The sequence below is a fragment of the Chlorocebus sabaeus genome, chromosome 2 (assembly GCF_047675955.1).
Source record: "Chlorocebus sabaeus isolate Y175 chromosome 2, mChlSab1.0.hap1, whole genome shotgun sequence".
NCBI lineage: Eukaryota > Metazoa > Chordata > Mammalia > Primates > Cercopithecidae > Chlorocebus > Chlorocebus sabaeus.
This window is the reverse complement of record NC_132905.1, coordinates 57,579,147-57,600,333: the sequence shown is the minus strand read 5'-3', so window position 1 is coordinate 57,600,333 and position 21,187 is coordinate 57,579,147. Positions and strand designations below refer to the sequence as shown.

General features: G+C 42.9%; 1 protein-coding gene across 1 annotated transcript in view; it reads right to left on the bottom strand.

Annotated features, from left to right (window-relative positions):
- LOC140708631 (src-like-adapter 2) overlaps window positions 1–21,187 on the bottom strand; it is a 38,010-nt gene that overhangs the window by 13,581 nt on the left and 3,242 nt on the right. The window contains exon 2 of the mRNA XM_073004847.1: window positions 12,473–12,518. Coding sequence (XP_072860948.1) covers window positions 12,473–12,518 — 46 coding nt within the window. The remainder of the gene's footprint in view (window positions 1–12,472; window positions 12,519–21,187) is intronic.

Below are 21,187 nucleotides of genomic sequence, written 5' to 3'. Positions count from 1 at the left end.
CTGTCTTTCCTCATTATTATAGACACTAATTTTACATACTTTAAGAATTTGTTTTATTTTCCTACTTTAAGCTATTTCCCAGTATGTGTTGGAGTATGAATACTTCTTCATTGATTTGGTATAAAACAAGAGTTAAATTTTTGATATTATTTCAAGGATTTCTTTTTCAGCTCTAAAACATTTTCTTTAGGGAAACCTTTCATTACCTCATCGGTTCTAATTGTAATGATTCCTTCATCTAGACATGGGTGAGCAACTGCAGCCTGCATGAAACCTGGCCTGCCACCTGTTTTCTTTTTTTTTTTTTTTGAGACGGAGTCTCGCTGTGTCACCCAGGCTGGAGTGCAGTGGCCCGATCTCGGCTCACTGTAAGCTCCGCCTCCCGGGTTTACGCCATTCTCCTGCCTCAGCCTCCGAGTAGCTGGGACTACAGGCGCCCGCCACCACGCCCGGCTAGTTTTTTTTTTTTGTATTTTTTAGTAGAGACGGGGTTTCACCGTGTTAGCCAGGATGGTCTCGATCTCCTGACCTCGTGATCCACCCGCTTCAGCCTCCCAAAGTGCTGGGATTACAGGCTTGAGCCACTGCGCCCGGCCACCTGTTTTCATCAATACAATTTTACTGGGGCCCAGTCATACCCATTCATTTATATATTGTCTATGGCTGCTTTCACACTTCAACAGCAGAGTTAAGTAGCTGCAACAGAGAACATCTGTAGTAAGCATGTTTTTCTTTTTTTTATTCTGAGGCTTTGACATATAGGGCTTTGCGGACACTGGAAGGGACTGCCCCTCTCAGAGTTAGCTAATTCCTAGAGATAGCAAACAACTCTGTCCAGGAATGCTGCTTTCTAATGCAAATCAACCAATCTGAAACCCATACCCACCACTTCTTTTGTTGGGCTTTCAGAGTTGGACCACTATCCACCCGCCCTAATCACCCCAGGGCCAGGCACCAGACAACTAGGGACAGTCACTGTGCCCCAGAGCCCACCGAAATTATTCAAACCAACTTGTCCTAAGCCTGTTTACCTTGACTTGCCCATTCCTACGAAACCACACACACACACACACACACACACACACACACACACACACACACACACAGAGGCTCCTGCCCACGTTTTCCCCTCACGTCCTCGGCCTCCTGACCAACCCTGATACTTCACAGTGTGACCTCCCTCAATTGCATGATGTGCTCCTCCTCTTGGGAACTGTAACAAACTATCTTTTCAATGGCAATCATCTCATTCAATGACTTGTTGGCATCACCATACATGAATAATAATTAAACCTACATTTAAAAAATCATCTGGGGCTGGGCCTGTTGGCTCATGCCTGTAATCGCAGCACTTTGGGAGGCCAAGGCAGGCAGATCACTTGAGTCCAGGAGTTCAAGACCAGCCCGACCAATATGACGAACCCTATCTCTACTAAAAATACAAAACATTAGCTAGGCGTGGTGGTGTGCACCTGTAGTCCCAGCTACTCTGGAGGCTGAGGCAGGAGAACCACTTGAATCTGGGAGGTGGAGGTTGCAGTAAGCCAAAATTGTGCCACTGCATTCCAGCCTGGGTGACAGAGCAAGATTCCATTTCAGTAAAATAAAATAAAATCATTTGGCTCACAAAGGCTAAAATATACTATTTGGCTGTTTACAAAAAGTTTGTTCACTGCTGCTCTAGATCACCTATAATTCTTAGACTCTTTTATTCTTGTCTATGTTATTTGTCTTGGCTTCCTCATCTACCATTTGCTCTTCAGCCTGCTCCAGTCTGTCCCCAGTACTAGACTAAAATGGCTTTTGTCGAAGTCACTACTGTCCAAGATGCTGCTAATTCTGACTCCCAGGCGGAGGAGTGGGAAAACCTTATCCAGGAAGAAAGGGAAGGCTTCAGGTGGGCCTTGATAGAGGCTGTTGTGATGAGGAATCTGTAGGTGGGCTAAGGGAAGAAGGTTGTCCCATGTGGTTGGTTAGAAGTGCATATTTAGTTCTCTCTGGTTTGTCCTTAGTTGGAAATTAGCAATAAAATGAGGGAAGCTGTCTGTGACTAATCAAGTCCTGGCAGTGTGAGACTGATTGTTATAGGGGTTATCGTTTGGCTCTTTGGACCAGTTGTTAGATTTGGTGGTCTGACTTCCTACATAAGATTGACTTGTAAATAGCAGACTGGCTTCGTGGGCTGGCTCCTACAGATAATTGGTTGATTTCCTGGGCTAGCTGCTTCAGGTTGCTGGTTAGAGTTCTATTTTTACAGATGGTCTGGCCGTTGTCCCTTTATATGTTCAGACTTGCAGCTCCCTAGGAGACCTGCAGTCCTGTACCAGGTAGCTATCTACATGGGCACTTCTTCAGGGTCAGCAGAAGAGCATCTCTCACTCTTATGCATTCTGGGAAGATGGCATTTTATGACATGCCATTACATAATCACGGGAGTGACGTCCCATCACTGTTAACATATTCTGTTGGTTAGAAGCAAGTCACAAGTCCTGCCCACACGGAAGAGGGAGGATTCTTTGGAGTATAACTCTGGGGCTGGAGATCATCAGGCATTTTTCCTACTACTTAGGATAGTGCCTAACACGAGAGGAGAGAGAATGAACCCACAAGGAGAGCCCAGGTCCTGGAGAACAACTGTTGGTCACTGCCATTCATCGGTTTTCCACCAGATGACATCTGTGCTTGGGATTTCACCTTTAAACTTGTAGAAGAAGGAGCACTGGAAAGAAGCCAGTTCCACTAGTGCTGTGCCGGCCCTCATTTCAATGGTCCTCCAGCACAGAGGGTTGTGTGCTGTCCTGCGAGCCTCACTCTAACACCTGCAGCTTGGTGGCTGTGGCTGATTTCTGTGTGAAAGAGGCCAGGAGCAGAAATTAGAAGATTCCTTTCAAACTTTTCTCTCAGTGCCCTACCTGGACCCGTCTACCCCGTTAGCAAGAATTAATCTCTAATTCACTCCCTGGTTCTCTAGCTCTCTAATACTCTAAGTGAAAAACTTACGCTCCCAAAAATGTCATTGTTTGCCTCCATGGCTTTCCATGTCTCTTCTACTATCTCCTTAAGTATGGGGTCCTTCAACTCCTGGTACAGAGCCTGTCCCCTTTAGTGCTCTGTTCTATTGTGGGGCAGTGGGCTCAACGCTGGCTGTATATTACAGTCACCTGGGGAGTCTTAAAATCCTGATGCCCAGGTCACACCCTAATTAGAGCCTCTAAAATGGGACCCAGGCATAAGAAATTTTGTAGCTTCCAGGTGGTTCTAATATGTATCTAAGGTTCTGGAAGTGTCACTGTTTAAAAGCTGTAGCCTTTAAGCAATTCTTGATCACTGGAATCACCCCAGAAGCTCTAAAAGACACTGGTGCCTGGGCCTCAGCCGTGGAGATTTTGATGTAATTGATCTGGCGTGTGGTCTGGGTGTCAGGACATTTAAAAGCTGTCTAGGTGACACTAGCACACCCTAGTTTGACATCCAGGTAGCAAAACGCTCACAGGGACTGAGTCTCATTTTTCTGCTCTGCTTAGTAAGGAAAGAGGCAGGTGTTCAGGTTTAAATGTCATTAATAAAATAGTGGTCAGAAATAAGGCTCCGGGTTGCTTTTGCTCTGAAAGTTGAAATCATCGAGAATATTAATTCAAGCATAGATCAGATTCCCTGCTTTCAGGAAAGTTTTCCAAACAAGCAGTTGAAATTTCTCTTTGATACTAAATTTTGCATGTGTTTTGATTTTCATAAGCAGTATTAAGAGCACATTATTCAGATTCTCCATCTGGTATGTCAGTTTGAGTTTGTGAAGCAGTCCCAAAGCATCCTTTTGGTTTCAGCAATGAGATCACTGTAGACTGGGTTGTCAAAGGAGAGAGCATGGAGAAGCTGGCCCTCGGCTGGAGCCTGAGGGTAGGCTGAGCTAGGCTGGGGGAAGAGGCTGAAGTTCAAGGTCAAATGTGTGAAGGTGCGATTGTGCATGGCTGTTGAAGAAACAATATAACTTAAAGGAGAGGAGAAAATTTATGGAGAACAAATGTTTTCTGACTACCTTAATTGATAGAACTCTTTCTTCCTATCCTCTCTGTCAGCTTCAGATTTACTGTAACAGGCACAATCTGCCCTATAATCCCAATTCTGTTTTCTAGACCTTCTTTACAGGTTGATTCTGTTTTCTAGACCTTCTTTACAGGTTGATTCTGTTTTCTAGACTTTGTTCACAGATGGTGTTCAATAAGCCATCATATTAACATCATTATAACTGGTGTTCACTATAAAGCCTTATAGTGGGCTAAAATTCATTTTTTTTTTGCTCTGTGAATTATACATTACTATTTCTGTAACATTTAAAGGGAAATGTTTCTAGCATCAAGGTCAAATAAATTCTCTTTTCTTGCCATCCTTCAGTTCCTCAAAATCACAACTGTAGGAACCTAGTTTTTAGATTCCTTCCTGGGCAGGGGTCGTCGCGAGAGACCACTCGACACGGAAATCACAGCGGAGAGATTTATTGCTAGCGCGCTAGGGTCCTATGTCCGAAGTTGGCCACAGGACCCCGAATGCCTAGTACAGACAGTTTATAAAGGCAAAAACCACAGAAACTCACAAAGCTTGAGGCGCAAGATGATTGGAGCAGGTTATGGCCTGAGCAGGGTGTCTTACTCTGATTAGTTGGTTTGAACCCGCATGGGGTATTTCTCGGACTTGTTTTTCTGTTTGAGTTCCGGGAATTTTGGATGGGTGTTTTGGATAGCCACATGGACGTTGGGCGGGTGCTTTAGATGGCCACCTGGTCATTGGGCGGGTGCTTTAGAGCCTGGTGTGGCTTTTCTAAACTTTCTAAGTTTCTAAGTCTCTAAGTCTCTAAGTTTCTAAGTCTATAAGTTTCTAAGTCTCTAAGTTTCTAAGTCTATAAGTTTCTAAGTCTCTAAGTTTCTAAGTTTTTGTGGCCTATTTTCACAACCATGCTATATTTCAGCTTGCTTCATGTTTTAGCCATCATTGTCTTAAATAGGACCTCTGCTAAAGTCCCTCCTTCCCTCCCTCCCTCCTTCCCTCCTTTCCTTCCTTCCTTCCTTCCTTCCTTCCTTCCTTCCTTCCTTCCTTCCTTCCTTCCTTCCTTCCGTCCTTCCTTCCTCCCTTCCTTCCTTCCATTTATATTGTCAACAGAGGACATTTATCATTACACATCTTCAGAAATATCCAGCTATTTAATCACACTAACTAAGGGATTTACTTTCTGTTTAAAGACGTGTTTCCAAAGACTCCTGCATTTCTGCTCCAATCTAAACTAGCTGTTGTCTAGACCTGCTGGGAGCCATAACCCCAAGGCATTTTTTTCCCTTTGTACTTCTGGGGGTAAATCTGTTGTTTTCTAGAATCTCAAGTCTTCCTCTTTTGTTTTGTTTTCTCTCTCATTTTATTGCAGAAAAGGCTTTCAGAGGCTCTGTATAGCTGAGAATATATATTATTCGTGTTCAGTAGTTATTTTGGCTAACAATGACATTTGAGTTCAAAATATTTTTCCCTCTTAATTTGAAGGCATTTCTCCACTGTGCTTTACTGACTGGTGTTGATGAAAGAAATCTAATCAATGTTAGTCTGAATCTCCTTCTCCTTAGAGCTGATCCGATTTTCTTTTCCTCTGGAGATCTTTTTTTTTGTAAATACCCCCAAGTTGTAAAATTCACAAGAATCTGTCTGGACTTGATCTTTCATTCATTGCTTTGTTTTATCCATCACTATCCTCATATCTGCTTGTGTTGTCATTTAATTTACCGTAGTTTCACAGTTCTTGAGGAGCCGCATACAGATCCCATTATTGTTATGGATTTAATTCCTCTTGCAGTTCTTTACTTTCATTCTAAGGGATTTGGGGAGGGTAGGGAGGCAAATGCAGGTGATTAGTCTACCATTTTGAACTCTACTTCTTCAGACATTTTATTTGGATATTAAAGAAAAGGATGACCCCAGAAGACTGAAGGGCTCAGAGATCCTTGAATGACCTCCTGGGGAAACTCTGGCTCTGTCAGTGGTGACCTGAAGAAGTGACATCAAGGGGACTTCCATGTGCTCTGTCCTTAAGCAAACTATGACATCACTTTTTAACTGAATAGAAAAGAATATTCCAATATCTTCTGGGCAATTTCCACTAGTCCTGTGCTTATATTTATGCAGAATGGAAATTATATGGGCAGCTTACTGCCTAAACTCTACATGTCCAGTACTTCTGGAAGGCATCTGATGCTGGTCCAGGCATGATGCATTTGAGTTCTTCCATTTCAGTGCAATTTGTAGTTGGCACTTGAGTTGCATCCTAAACTTAAACATTATGTTACTTATTCAAGTTTGAAATAATAAAAAATTAACATGGGATGGTTTTGACTAGACATTGTGTAAGTTTAAGCCCTCTGGAGAAAAGCCTCGGGTGCCCTTTACCCTAGTAAGTCCTGATTGTGATCAGGAGGAATTATAGATTCCCTACAGAGAATGAGGAACTGAGACTAGCAGGGCATCTGTGTCTCCTTTCCAGGCTAGTGCCCAGTGATGTGGGAAGACTGTGGAGCTCTCTTTCATTTAGCATGGTGTGGGGTCAGAAGAACTATGGATGAGGGGTATTGAGGCACACAGGTCTAAGACAGCGCCATAGGATTGCCACTCCCTCTGGGTGGCTGAAGAAACCTACATGAACCAATGAGGAAAGGCCGGAGGAAAATTCTCTGCAGAGTGAATAAATAATGATAACCACCAGTAGGATGCCTCCCAGGATGTGGACTGGGGCCGCTATGGGAGAAATGGAATTGACTGACACGTAATCTTCTCCATGGGTTTCCTATGTGGGTGGGTCCAACACGCTTGTGTTTTGGAGAATCATACCCTGGTCTCCAAAACCACGGCTCATTGGGCAAATGAATGCTGAGAACAATGGCTCTCTCAAGCTAGAAGCCCCCTTGGGGGAACATTTGATGCCTACACAGAAGAGTGGGAAATGGGCCACTGTCTGCCCCAGTTCCCACATGCTTTGTGTCCTTACTTGCCTTCCAGATGTCCAAAGGCTGGAACCATGATCATCCCATCCATCTGGGTGTCTGTCCCTGTCTCACCCTGGCTCCGGTTCCTTCCAAAGGAGCTCAGTACCCCTTGGAGCTGATGTTTCCTAGAGAGAGCCCACTCCCCTGTCTGTCTGCCTTCTGGCCAGTGCCCTTAGCTCTCTTACGTAAGAGTGCATGGCAGCAGAAACTGCAGAAGCTTTCATCTCTCTTATGCATCCCATCCCCACTAGACGGTGATCCTGCCGCCTCGTCTCAGCCCCATCCCACAAACCCGTGGCCAGCCTCAGCCTTTGGCAGAATCACAGAGGGATCTGATCTCATCCTAGGGGTTGGACGGCGTATGTGTGTGTAACGCCGGGCAGTGGTTTTGTGGTCCTGGCATCTCCAGGTGCTATCTAGTATGGATCTCCCACAGAAATGCTACTTCAGAGGTAGCAAAAGCAGAGAGTTCTGTTTGTCCTGTTTATACCATGGCCCCACCCTGGAAATAGATACAGAGGGCTTCAACAGGATTGTGAAATATTCTCACCTTTATCGATAGTCACAACTCTTTCCTGTAAGTAGTCAAGCTCAAATTACAAAGACTTGGTGCATCCATCAACTTGGGATGGTTTCAGGGTAGGATCTGAATCACCACTGTGCTTGTTTCCCAGGGCTGCTGTCACGAATTACCACAAACTTGATGGCTTAAAACAACAGAGCCATTTTCGCTTACAGCTCTGGAGGCCAGAAGTCCATAATCAGTCTGGGTTGTTTTCTTCTTGGGGCTCACGGGGAGAACCTGTTCCATCCTCTCCTAGCTTCTGGTGATGGCTGGCAGTCCTTGGTATTCCTTGGTTTGTGGCAGCATTACTCCACTCTCGGCCTCCGAGGTCACCTGGTGTTCTCTCTCTGTCTGTGGCCACATTTCCCTCTTCTTTTTATTATTTACTTCTTTTTATTTATTTATTTATTTTGAGACGGAGTTTCGCTCTTGTCGCCCAGGCTGGAGTATAATGACACGATCTTAGCTCACTGTAACCTCTGCCTCCCAGGTTCAAGTGCTCCCCTGCCTCAGCCTCTCGAGTAGCTGGGATTACGGGCACATGCCACCAGGTCCAGCTAATTTTTGTATTTTTAGTAGAGATGGGATTTCACCATGTTGGCCAGGCTGGTCTTGAACTTCTGACCTCAGCTGATCCACCCGCTCCAGCCTCCCAAAGTGCTGGGATTACAGGCGTGAGCCCCCGCTCCCGGCCCACGTTTCCCTCTTCTCGAAGGGGCATCATCAGTCATCGGATTAGCACTTACCCCAATCCCCTAAGACCTCATCTTAACTTGATCATATTTGCAAAGTCCTTATTTCCAAAGAAGGTCACATTCACAGGTTCTGAGGGATAGGACTGTAACATATTTTTTTTTTTGGAGGGGGGACAATTCAACCCAGAATAATTATCAAAGTAAATTAAAAGATAATTAAACACTAAAATGTGATACATCTTATTCTTTCAACAACAGTGTTGTGAAATTTTCTTAGGCTCACAAATAGCCACTTTTTCAAATACACAAACACCGGTTTATAAACACTCAGATTACTGTAAAATGGAAAAATAAGTGCTTTCACCTCTCTTAAACTACTAATTAGTGCATACAAGAAGAAAAAGAGTTAAAAAGGCAAATACTCCTCTATAATAAATGGCAAAGCAAATATAGAGAAATCAGTTTCATATAAGCATGAAACAAATCAGTTTATATCGCTTTAAAAATAATAACTAAAGTTTGTCCTTGCTGCATCTGCTTTAAAGATAAAAAATCTCATTAAGAAGAAAGATAATATTTGAAGATAACTTTTACTTTCAAAATTCTTTAATTTCTTTTTTTTTTTTAAACTGTAGAGTTCCAAAGAACAGAGATGGACAATATAGCATGTGGATTTTTTTTTTCAATTTCACATTGTTTTGTATATGTATGACGCCTAGAGAAACATCAGAGAACTTTTAATTCTATTGATAAATGAAACAGAAAAGTTTTAATTCAGCACAGGAAAACATGCCTGCTTCAGCCTGACCTATTTCCAAAACATACTCAGCTCATTTTTCCTGCTATGCTTTCCTGCAGCTTTGAGTGAAATGTAGCACCAAGGAGAAAGAAGAAAGGCATGTTTAGATGAAAGGAATTTAGCTGTTTGCATTAAGTTTCTTTGAATTAATATCTTATCCTGAACATAAGTATACGGTATAAGGCTGATACTTTGAAGTACCGGATTTCAAAAGGGGACATTTCAGGAAGGACAAAGGCTTGTAATGAAATTTCCAGGACACTAGAGGCATTTCAGGCCCGCTTAGCTGAAGCACTTATGAACATGCATGTATGAGGAATGATTTCAATTGAAACCAGTAGTAGTTTCACATAATTACCCAGCACTTGGAAATAAGGACAAGAGAGGGTTAAGGTTAGGGTTAAGGTTAGTTTCTCCTTTCAGTGGCATACTGAAACACTGCTCAACAGACACACCCAAGGGTTGTTGTGAGAACTAGGAGAGTGCACCTCTGACTCACTCTTTACTGTTGATCGAGGACTCACACTTTATGAAGTTACACTTCAACATGTGATTCTTGTCTGGGAAAGGCAAATCATTTCTATCAGGTAACGAAGATTGTGAGGGGTTATGAGTGTGGTTGCATCAGAGATCATTAATTAGTCTGAAATCTAGCACTCTTCACAGTCTTTGTATATACCTATACATCCTGACATCCTCAACACGCTTTTTGAGCTACATTTACCACCTTACTGATTATTGTGTTAATAAACTAAGAAATCTCAAACCTTTACTTATTTTATTTTTCCATGAGAGTAGTCTTGGAAAGATTTTTGAGTTTTGTGCTTTCACACAGTTTTGGACTTTTAATCCGTATCCTTGTTTTGGTGGTGGACTACAAGAGGTTACTCTATTTTTTATTTCTTGTTCATTTGTTTTTTTAGAGATAGGGTCTCACACTGTCACCCAGGCTGGAATGCAGTGGTACAACCATAGCTCACTGCAACCTCGAACTCCTGAGCTTAAGTGATCCTTCTGCCTGAGTCTCCCAAGTAGCCAGAACTACACTACAGGTGCATGCCACCATGGCTGGCTAGTTTTTAAATTTTCTGTAGAGTGGGGTCTTGCTATGTTGCCCAGGCTGGTCTCCAACGCCTGATCTCAAATAATCCTCTGGCTTTGGCCTCCCAAAGCACTGGGATTACAAAGGTGAGCAACCTAGAGAGTTAGTTTCTCCTCTGCCCCATCAACTTAATAAATAAATTTAATAAAAGGTTATTAAGGCCAAGCGTGGTGTCTCACACCTATAATCCCAGCACTTTGGGAGGATGAGGCGGGCAGATCACCTGAGGTCAGGAGTTCGAGACCATCCTGGCCAACATGGTGAAACCCTGTCTACTAAAAATACAAAAATTAGCCTGGCATGGTGGCAGGCACCTGTAATCCCAACTACTCAGGAGGCTGAGGCAGAAGAATCACTTGAACCCGGGAGGCAGAGGTTGCAGTGAGCTGAGATCGAGCCACTGCACTTCAGCCTGGTGACAGAGCGAGACTCCATCTCAAAAAAAAAAAGAAAGAAAAAGGTTATTAATAAAAGCACCAAGGGTGCGTTTTCTTGTGTCAGGCCCTTTTTAGTCCTGGGAAGAGGCCACAGACCAAAACTCCTCACTGCCCTGTCATTATCTGTATGTAGAATAAAATGAAATGCCAGAATAAAATGCCTTATTTGTTTTCATCTTGAATTTTTTTTTGCAAATGAAATTCTGTAATGATGGCCTGAGCAGATGTGAAAGAGGCATTTAGAACCAATTCCCAGTTATTTTGTTTTATATTTGGATTAGGGGTACAAAATGGGCAAGAGAGGGTTGGGGTGTAGTAAAGGTAACAGGAGGTCCCAAGGAAAGGAAAATTTAACTTGAAGGAAAATTCAGGGACTGTCTGAGCTAAATATCCAAAATTTGTCATGCAGAGAGCTGTGATTAATTTCTTTCACAAGCTGCAGAAGAACAGATTTCCGTTCTCGCTCATACAATTGAACTTCGTAATGCCTACACCACAGATGACTATTGCTACTCCCCTGGGCAAAGAAATTATCCCGCCTCTGGTGCCCTGTGGGCTGAGTCATCTGCTTCTCCACTTCCTGGCTGTGTTTGCTCCTGGCGTCAAACCTTGCTGCTATCCAGCTGGGTTCCAATGATCATTTCAAAATTAACAGCCTAAAGTCGTCCCGATGGGACCTGTCCCCACACTTATTACAAAAAATTGCTGTTACATAAACCACTTTTTTCTTTGTCCTATTTTCTGCCCCCTTTCCTTGAATGTGTTGAATTTCTGGGTTGAGGCTTTTTTGTTTTTTGTCCCCCCTCCCTTAGCCCCAAAAGAGAAATCTAGCTTGCTAGTGAAACACAGTGTCACAGGGCTACAGGCCTGTTTTGTTTGTCAGTACAGCTCAGGAACTTTCTATACTAGCAAGATATCTGATGTGAGTTCCCTTCTAAAGAAACAACTGGAATGAATTTGAAAATCAAGTAGGAAACACCTTGAGTTAGATCTTTATCTTTCAACTGAGCTCTCTAGTTTCTCCTCTGCCCCATCAAAACAAAGGCTTACTGGAACTAAAAGATAACCCTTTTGCCCTTTAAACTGTACCAGTCTATCCCCAATTTCAAATGTGTTGCTCTCCGTAACTCTTGTCTGTCCACATTTGGCAAGTCTTGTAATACACACGGATACCCGTGACTTAATATAGAGTGACCTCCTGGACAAGGCTTCTGTGCAACCGGCTTCTTGTCTTCTGAAGAGCAGAGCAGACAGCTATTGGCAGCTCATCTCAGACTTGAGTATTCTCAGAAATCACCTGGGGATCTTGTTAAAATGCAGGCTCTAATTCAGGTGGTCTGGATGGGGCCTGAGAGTCCGCATTTCTAACAAGTTCCCCGGTGATGTTGTTGCTCACGCTGCTGGCTCTGGGACTATCCTCTGAGAACCGTTGCTCTGAAGCATCCCGTCTGTTTCAGGGCAGATGGCCTCACGACCTCTGCCAAAGGCAGAAGCAATGTTCTCTCTACACCATAGAAGAAAGTCTAGGGCCTTTGTTGGCCAGGTCGGCCCCTCAGTACACTCTGTCTGCTCTGCTGAATATTGGAGCCCCTAATCGCATATGGTTCTTTAAATGCAGGTTTAAATTAAAGATAAACAAGGTTAAACATTTTGTTCCTCAGTTGCATGAGCCACATTGCAAGTGCTCAATGGCAACAGGCCTCTGGTGGTTACTGTACCGAGCAGCAGAGGTAAAGAATATTTCCATCATCACGGGAAGTCCCGCCGGACAGTGCTGTTCTCCAGGAACTCCAAAAATCATTTCTCTCTCTCTGTCTCTCTCTCTCTCATCAAAGCTGCTGGGTTAAGACCCACTCACACTGCGTAGCAAAGACCTGCAGGACACAGGGCGTTCCTTTTGGAATCTACACAATGAAAGATCCCAAATGGTGTGATTATGCTTGCTTAAGCCAGTGGTTCTGAACCGTGGATACATGTCAGAAATACCTGGGAGTCCCAAACAAAAGCTGAGGTCCTGTGGTGTGTCAGACACCAAAGAACCCAAATCGGGATGGGTTGGGGGTTGGTGGCTGGGCCTGGGTATTCTTAAATGCATCCTAGGTGGTTCTGATGTGGACCCAAAGTGAGGAATCAGTGCTTTCCCCCTGAATTTAGTGCCATGCCCAGAACTGACACACGGTGTGAGGAGGGCTAGGAAACATTTTCTGGGCTTCTCAAAATACTCCGCTTGTTTTTAGCACCTCATGGCTTTTTCAGTGCCTCCATTTTCAGGTGAAGTCTCTGAGACACTGGACTGAAGCTTTTCAAAATAATAATAATTTTAAATTTCTAATAGAGGCTAAGAAACTGAGACAGCTTCACTGTGACATTCTCACAGGAGAGGAGATGTTTGGCAGGCGTTGAAGGAACACTGAGATTCATTTTGGTCTTTCTTTGCTTTCAAGCGTCCCCATATTGGAACCTGCCTCATTTATGAAAGTCAAGAAGGGAGAATAAAACATTTTTATGTTAACACATTTCTTACACCCATCAATATTCCCATTAATGCTCCAGTCACTGGGAAAAGAATAGTGCCTGGTCCAGGCAGGCCCATGAAAATCACGCAAATAGTTACAGGTGAGGAATTTCATCTTTGATTAGATTTGACTCTCCATGTGATGAGTATCTGTGGATATAAGGGACACATTAAGGGTTTCTCCTGAGATTTTGAACTCTCTGTGCCAGATGCATACATTAAGAACATACATTTTGGCTGGGCCTGGTGGCTCACGCCTGTAATCCCAGCACTTTGGGAGGCCAAGGTAGGTGGATCATGAGGTCAGGAGTTAGAGACCAGCTTGGCCAATGTAGTGAAACCCCATCTCTACTAAAAATATAAAACTTAGCTGGGCGTGGTGGTGTGTGCCTGCAATCCCAGCTATTCAGGAGGCTGAGGCAGGAAAATCGCTTGAACCTGGGAGGCGGAGGTTGCGGTGAGCCGAGATCGCGCCACTGTACTCCAGCCTGGGTGACAGAGTGAGAGACTCCATCTGAAACAAAAATAAAAAATAAAAATAAAAAAAAAGAAAGGAAAAGCATTTTATAAAGATTTAAAAGCAAAGTTTCCTGGTTTCTGCCTTATGCTCATATAACTGCGTTCAGAAAAATGGACAGGGAGGATAGAAAGACCTGTTTAGAAGCAGCACCAATGACAGCAAAGACAGTGTAGGCTTTTCAGCTGAACTGGCATTTGTACTGCAATAATGACATGGTCCAGATGATGGACCACATCACTGTGAGTACCTGAGCTATCATAGGTCCACATACACCTGACATGCTTCCAAAGTGTCTTCTATTTTGTTAGTAATCACTTATGGTCTTTTCTTGGCAGTCGGCCACAGAGATTCCTTTTGCTGGGTTGAAAAATATACTGAGGACCAGGCCTATTTGACACTGTGCCTGTGTATAACCCACACTTATCAATTTAAAAATCAGGCCTATAAACAGGCATATGAAAAACTGCTCAATATCACTGACCATCAGGAAACGCAAATCAAAACTACGAGACATCATCTCAACTCCATTTAAAATGGTTTTTATCCAAAAGACAGCCTATAACAAATGCTGGTGAGGATATGGAGAAAAGAGAACCTTCATACACTGTTGATGGGAATGGAAATTAGTATTAATACAACTGCTATGGAGAAGAGTTTGGAGGTTCCTCAAAAAACAACAAATAAAGCTACCAGCTATCCCACTGCTAGGTCAATACCAAAAAAAAAAAAAAAAAAAAAAAGGAAATAAGGATATTGAGATATCTGCACTTCCAAGTTTGTTGCACCTCTGTTCACAATAGCCAGGATTTGGAAGCAACCAAAGTGTCCAACAACAGATGACTGGAAAAGGAAAATGTGGTACATAGACCGGGCACCGTGCCTCATGCCTGTAATCCCAGCACTTTGGGAAGCCAAGGCGGTGGATCACGAGGTCAGGAATTCAAGACCAGCCTGGCCAAGATGGTGAAACCCCCCCTCTACTAAAAATACAAAAATTAGCCAGGAGTGGTGGTGGGTGTCTGTAATCCCAGCTATTTGGGAGGCTGAGGCAGAGAATTGCTTGAACCTGGAAGGCGGAGGTTGCAGTGAGCCGAGATCACACCACTGCACTCCAGCCTGGGCGACAGAGTGGGACTCTATCTCAAAAAAAAAAAAAAAAAAAAAAAAGAAAAGAAAAGAAAAAAAAATGTGGTATATATACATCATGGAGTACTGTTCAGCCACACAAAAAAAAAAAAAAAAAAAAAAAAAAAAACCCCATGAGATCTTGTCATTTGCAACAACATGGATGAAGCTGGAGGTCATTATGTTAAGTGAAATATACCAGGCACACAAAGACTAACTTTACATGTTCTCACTTAATTGTGGGAGCTAAAAATTAAAACAATTGAACTCATGGAGATGGAGAGTAGAAGGATTGTTTGTTACCAGAGGCTGGGAAGGGTAGTGTGGAGGTTGGGAAGGGAAGTGGGGATGATTATTGGGTACAAAAAAATAGAAAGAATGAAAAAGACCTAGTATTTGCTAGCATAACAGGAGGACTATAGTCAATAATAATTTAATTGTACATTTTAAATAACTAAGAGTATAACTGAATTATTTGTAACACAAAGTGTAAATGCATGAGGTGATAGATACCTCATTTACCCTCATGAGATTATCACACTTTGTAGGCCTGTATCAAATATCTCAGGTACCTTATAAATTTATATTTCTACTATGTGCCCATAAAAATAAAAAAAATAAAAAATAGAAATAAAGTAAAGACAAAACCTAAGACACGTCAAAGGACCCCTGGTCAAGGGTGACTTCCATGCCTGATATCTGTGGATAGGTTTTCCAACTGCAGGCATCACTGCTGTTTATCCCTCGTCAGGCCAGGCCATTCAGGCATGGTTCATAGTTTACGTTGAAAAATGCACTGAGGTCTCCTGAGAAGCTGCTAGCATGATACTTTAATAATGTATTGTGCAGATTTTACCATTCGTGACTCTGATTTTCATTGGGGGAAAATTCCTCCCAATTTAGTAAGCGTTCAAGAAAACACTGTCTTTTTTTCTCCCCCATGGCTGACATTGTCTAAATAGAAAGCATGGTGGATAGATAGCTATTTTCCAAATCTCAAGCCCTGCAACTGTTATTAACAAATATTTATAACATTAAGCATATTTTGCCTTGCTATTGTCCCTCATTTTGTCATTGCACTACATGAAATAGTAAATTTTTTTTTTTTTTTCTTTTAGACAGAGTCTCGCTCTGTCGCCCAGGCTGGAGTGCAGTGGCCGGATCTCAGCTCACTGCAAGCTCCGCTTCCTGGGTTTACGCCATTCTCCTGCCTCAGCCTCCTGAGTAGCTGGGACTACAGGCGCCCACCACCACGCCCGGCTAAGAAATAGTAAATTTTAAGTGTAAGCAAAGAAAAAAGTAACTTAGCTTCTGGTGAGCCTAAGACACACAGAGCACTGTAGGAAAACAGGTGACCTGTAACCAACAGGGACAGCAGCATTTTCTCTGCTTTATGCATTATACATATTTGAAATACTTTTTGTCTGTCCCTAAAGTGACTTACATGCACAAAGGGAGTGACCTGAGAGGTTCTTGACCTTGCATGTGTGTCAACATGGCTTGTGGCACTCATTAAGGATGCCTGGCTTCCTGTCCACACCACCAGCTCTGCTGGAACATTCTGATGTCCTGTGCCAGACCAGCTCCAGCCATCCCTGCCTCTTGGGAAGCTTCCTGTCCCCAAGATGACCAGTTCTTGAAGATTTTTTTTTTTTTCTCAGAGGCCCAGAACTCAAACCGTGTATGATGTTGGAAAGGACATATGTAGCCATTGCCAGGCAACAAGCACACACTCTACATCTCCTTTAAAATAAATGCATGTCTGGTCTCCTGAACCCCAACAATGCTTCCCGAGAAGGACAAAGGGATGGGACTTTACAAACAGGTTGTTTTTCTTAGAGATGATGTCCAAAATTATAGACATTACAAAACCCCAACTACAATAAAGATGGAATTTCAGTCACAGAGCAAATGACCAGAAGAACTTGTGAAGTATTTTATATCAAAACTCATGCCAGTCTTGCTGTATTTACATACCATATATAATTATTATTTTTGATTTCTGGAGGGAAATCTTCTTCTCTCTTCTAAGTTAATACACTGTTCAAGCTGGCAGGGACCTCGGTGACCATGTGCCCCGATGCATTCTTCCAGGACGGGCCAGGGTTCCTGCCCTTGAACCCAGAGCCTGCTGGCCCCCTGGTTATGGCTTTCACAAAAAGCAGGATCATATCATGGCCACTGCGTATTTATCTAGAGTTCAAAAGTTGGGTTAGAAATATTCCCTGTTTTCATTTCATGCATCACAGAACCTGGGTAAGCCATGACCCCAGCTCTCCCCATTTTGGGGTCTCTTGATGGTGGGAGTAAGCTTCGCAGTTCAGCTGATGATGAGAACCCTTGAGGATCCTACATCTGGCCACTGCCAGGCCAGCAAAAGTGAGAGAAGTCACATCAGACTGCCTGAGACCTGTGGAAAGGGGCCATGTGGGAACTCTCAGGATGGTGACAGAGGTAAAGCGAGCGAGAAATGAGCAAGCAAGCAGGATTTAGGACCTCCTGGCTTCCCTCACCACTGAGTCACAGAGGGAGCTCTCAGAAGATACAGCAAAGCCAGCGTGGTTCTCTGATGGGGGCCAGGGAAGAGCTTGCCACTTATCTTCAAAGGCTGCCTGGTCCCAGAATTCATACATATAAATTGTGAAACTTTCGGCCAGGCACAGTGGCTCATGCCTGTAATCCCAGCACTTTGGGAGGCCGTGGCAGGTGGATCACCTGAGATCGGGAGTTCAAGACCAGCCTGACCAACATGGAGAAACCCTGTTGCTACTAGAAATACAAAATTAGCCGGGTGTGGTGGCATATGCTTGTAGTCCCAGCTACTCAGGAGGCTGAGGCAGGAGAATCGCTTGAATCCAGGAGGCAGAGGATGCGGTGAGCTGAGACTGCACCATTGCACTCCAGCCTGGGCAACAAGAGCAAAACTCCATCTCAAAAATAAATAAATAAATAAATAAATAAATAAATAAATAAATAATTGTGAAACTTTCTGTGTAGCCAGTCAACCCACGTTAAAATATTAAAAGGACTATATTAGTCTATTTTTACACTGCTGATAAAGACATGCCCAAGACTGGGTAATTTATAAAGGAAAAGAGGTATAATGGACTCACAGTTCCATGTGGCTGGGGAGGCCTCACAATCATGGCAGAAGGTGAAAGTCACGTCTTACATGGTAGCAGGCAAAGAAGGAATCAGAGAGTCAAGTGAAAGGGGTTTCCCCTTGTAAAACCACCAGATCTCGTGAGACTTAATAATTCCATGAGAACAGTATGGGGGAAACCACTCCCATGATTCAATTATCTCCCACTGGGTCCCTCCCACAACACTTGGAATTGACCATTGTTCAAGACGAGATTTGGGTGGGGACACAGCCAAAACATATCAGGGACATAATTCCTAATGAAACAAATAATAAAGTTGAAAATTTGAAATTGTATTAGATTCCCTTTGAGAGCAACACAAGTAACTCTGTTAATGCCTATCCAAGGCACAGTAAGTACCAACACCTTCGAATAATTGATCTGCCTTATGTATGACAGACTTGCCTCATTTTTAACAGATGAGTAAATTTCTCGGCATGGATCTCTTCTGTTTTTTCAAACTTATTGGTTTCCTCCTAAGAAGTGCCAACAGTTAACATTTAGGTGGCAGATTAGATTCTGTCTAGAAGTGTAAGCAGGCTGCCTCCATCACAGAGGGTTTTATTTATTTATTTATTGAGACAAGGTCTCCCTTTGTCTCCCAGACTGGAGTACAGTAGTGTGATCTCGGCTCACTGCAATTTCTGCCTCCTGGGCTTAAGTGATCCTCCCACCTCAGCCTCCCAAGTAACTGGGACTGCAGGTGCAGGCCACCATGCCTGGCTAATTTTTGTTTTTTTATTTTTTAAGAGACGGGGTTCTTGCCATGTTGCCCAGGCTGATCTCAAATTCCTGAGCTCAAGTGATCAGGCCGCCTAGGCCTCCCAAAGCACTGGGATTACAGGCTTGAGCCACTGCACCTGGCCCACAGAGGGGTTTAGAAATAGGAAGAAATATCTTACATTCCATTGTACAGTGGCAAAGGGGTCTCACAGTAACAATGCTACCACAGAAGAGTGGGCTTTTTGTTTTGTTTTGTTTTGTTTTGGAGACAGGGTCTTGCTCTGTTGCTCAGGCTGGAGTGCAGTGGTGCCATCATAGCTTACTGTAGCCTTGAGCTCCTTGGCTCAAGTGATCCCCCTGCCTCAGCCTCCAGAGTAGCTGAGACTACAGGTGCATACCACCACACCTTGCTAATTTTTAAAATTTTGTAGAGATGGGATCTTGCTATGTTGCCCAGGCTGGTCTTAAATTCCTGGGCTCAAGCAGTCCTCCTACCTTGGCTTTCCAAAGTGCTGGGACTACAGGCATGATCTCCTACTGCTGGCCCATGTTTCTTGATTGGCGATACCACCACTAGGAAGAAAGCCACATTGTGGTTTTTCGGAACATCCAGAGATTTGAGGGTGAGGTCCCACATCTCTTTGCCTTTGGGCTGATTACCCCTTTGCTGGCTCAGGCTGAGCGTGAAATGTTGTATTTCTAGAGAGGAACACTTTACCCTTCCTCATTGCCTGGCCCACCCTGGGTTCCGCTTGCCAATATTTATACCCACTTCCTGACTCAGAGCAAAACATTTAGTGAATTCTATAAAACTGTGGCTTTTACCAGGTCATTTTGAGCCCAGTGCGTCCTCTGAGTTCTTGTGGATAATGCAAGAGCCCACGCCCGAGTTAAGGTCTGGCCATAGACACAAGTCTGCCTGTCTCTGTCTCTCAACTGGGAGTCTCAATCATTTTCCACTTGGGAGCTGACCCTTGGTCACAGTCTGTCCATGGAAGTTTCTGAGTCCTGGGCAAGAGACACGTGGTAGGGTGTGTGCTGCTCTCATTTCGTGTGATGATCTGAAGCACTTGGTGGCTCACTCTTGTGCAGGACTATTATTTGTTTTCTAAACCGTGACATATTTCCTGGATTGATGTGCATCAAAATAACACATTTAGATGAGAAGGTTAGCTACACATAGTTGTAATATGCAAATATGAGTTCATGTGCAGAAAATTTCTCCTATATGTAACATTACTTTTTCTCATAGTTTATAATGAAATCCTTTTTACCATAAATGAAATTGGTAGTCACCTGCTTCCATCTCTGCAGAGTGAATATCCCACATAGAATCTTGGCTTTCCTGTGTCTTTATCTTAAATCATTTACTTTCATCTGATTTGGTTTTAATTTAAAAGTTCTTTGGGGATGGGAACAGACAGACTGCAGAATGGTAGAAAATGCAGATTATGAAGAATTAAACATACTATTTTCCCACTTTCAGCTATTCGTAGCTCTCAGTGGAAGTAGAAGGAAAAAATAATTCTGAAAAATGAAAGAAATAGTATCTGTGTGCATGTGTGTATGCTTTTCATAAGTTGTAAACCTATGATACTGGTAGGGGCTGGTGTAAGAAAAATGTGGGTTTCTGGGGAAATGATTTGGACCAGTGGTTCTCAAAGTCAGTTCTAGACCCAATAGTGGTAATGTGTGGGCATTGGTGAGAAATGAAAATTCTTGGACTTATCCTTGAGTCTACTGAGTTAGAAACTCTGGGATGAGGCCCAGAAGTCTCCAGATAATTCTGACGTATGCATCAGTTTGGGAGACATTGATTGAGATAATATGATGATGTTTTTCACATGTGAAGTTGGATTGAATATTTAAGCAACTGTAAGAAACAGTTCCACCTGCTATGACAATACATTTTTAGAAAAGCTAGAACTGGTATATCAGAAATCTGTAACCAGCAGACAAAATCCATTCTCCTAAGAAAAAAGCACTAGTCATTTGGTGGTTAGAGCAATGATGACCAAACACAGCACAGATTTAGTATGTAGTATTTCAAGAATTAATCATCCTTCATTAATCATGGGAGAGGGATGAAACGTCTAACTTGGCATATAAAAAATAAAGATGTAAAACTGAGTGGAGTATACTTTATTCTGCAAGAATTAAAAAGCATTAGTTTTGTACTGGAAGCACCTTCACACACAAGCATCTGTCTTTTAAGCAATGATTTATAAACATGGCTCAGAAGCACTGAAAAAAGCAATTGCAAGGATTCTGAAATTCCTCATCACATTTCATTCCAAGTTTTGTGTGTAGTTTTCTGGAATCAGTTACTGGATTGATTGTCCCAACAAACCAAAAGATGTGACATCACCAAATTCAGCTTTTGATAAATAGGGTAAGTTGGAAGTTATATAAAGAAGAAACATAATTTATGTATACATGCATATGTTTATGTAAATTCGTTCAAGTAGAAAAATCCTTAAGTGGCATCTGTGAAAGCCAAAATTGTAGTTTTAAATCTTCCCTTTCCTCCCTCTTATTGCAAAAACA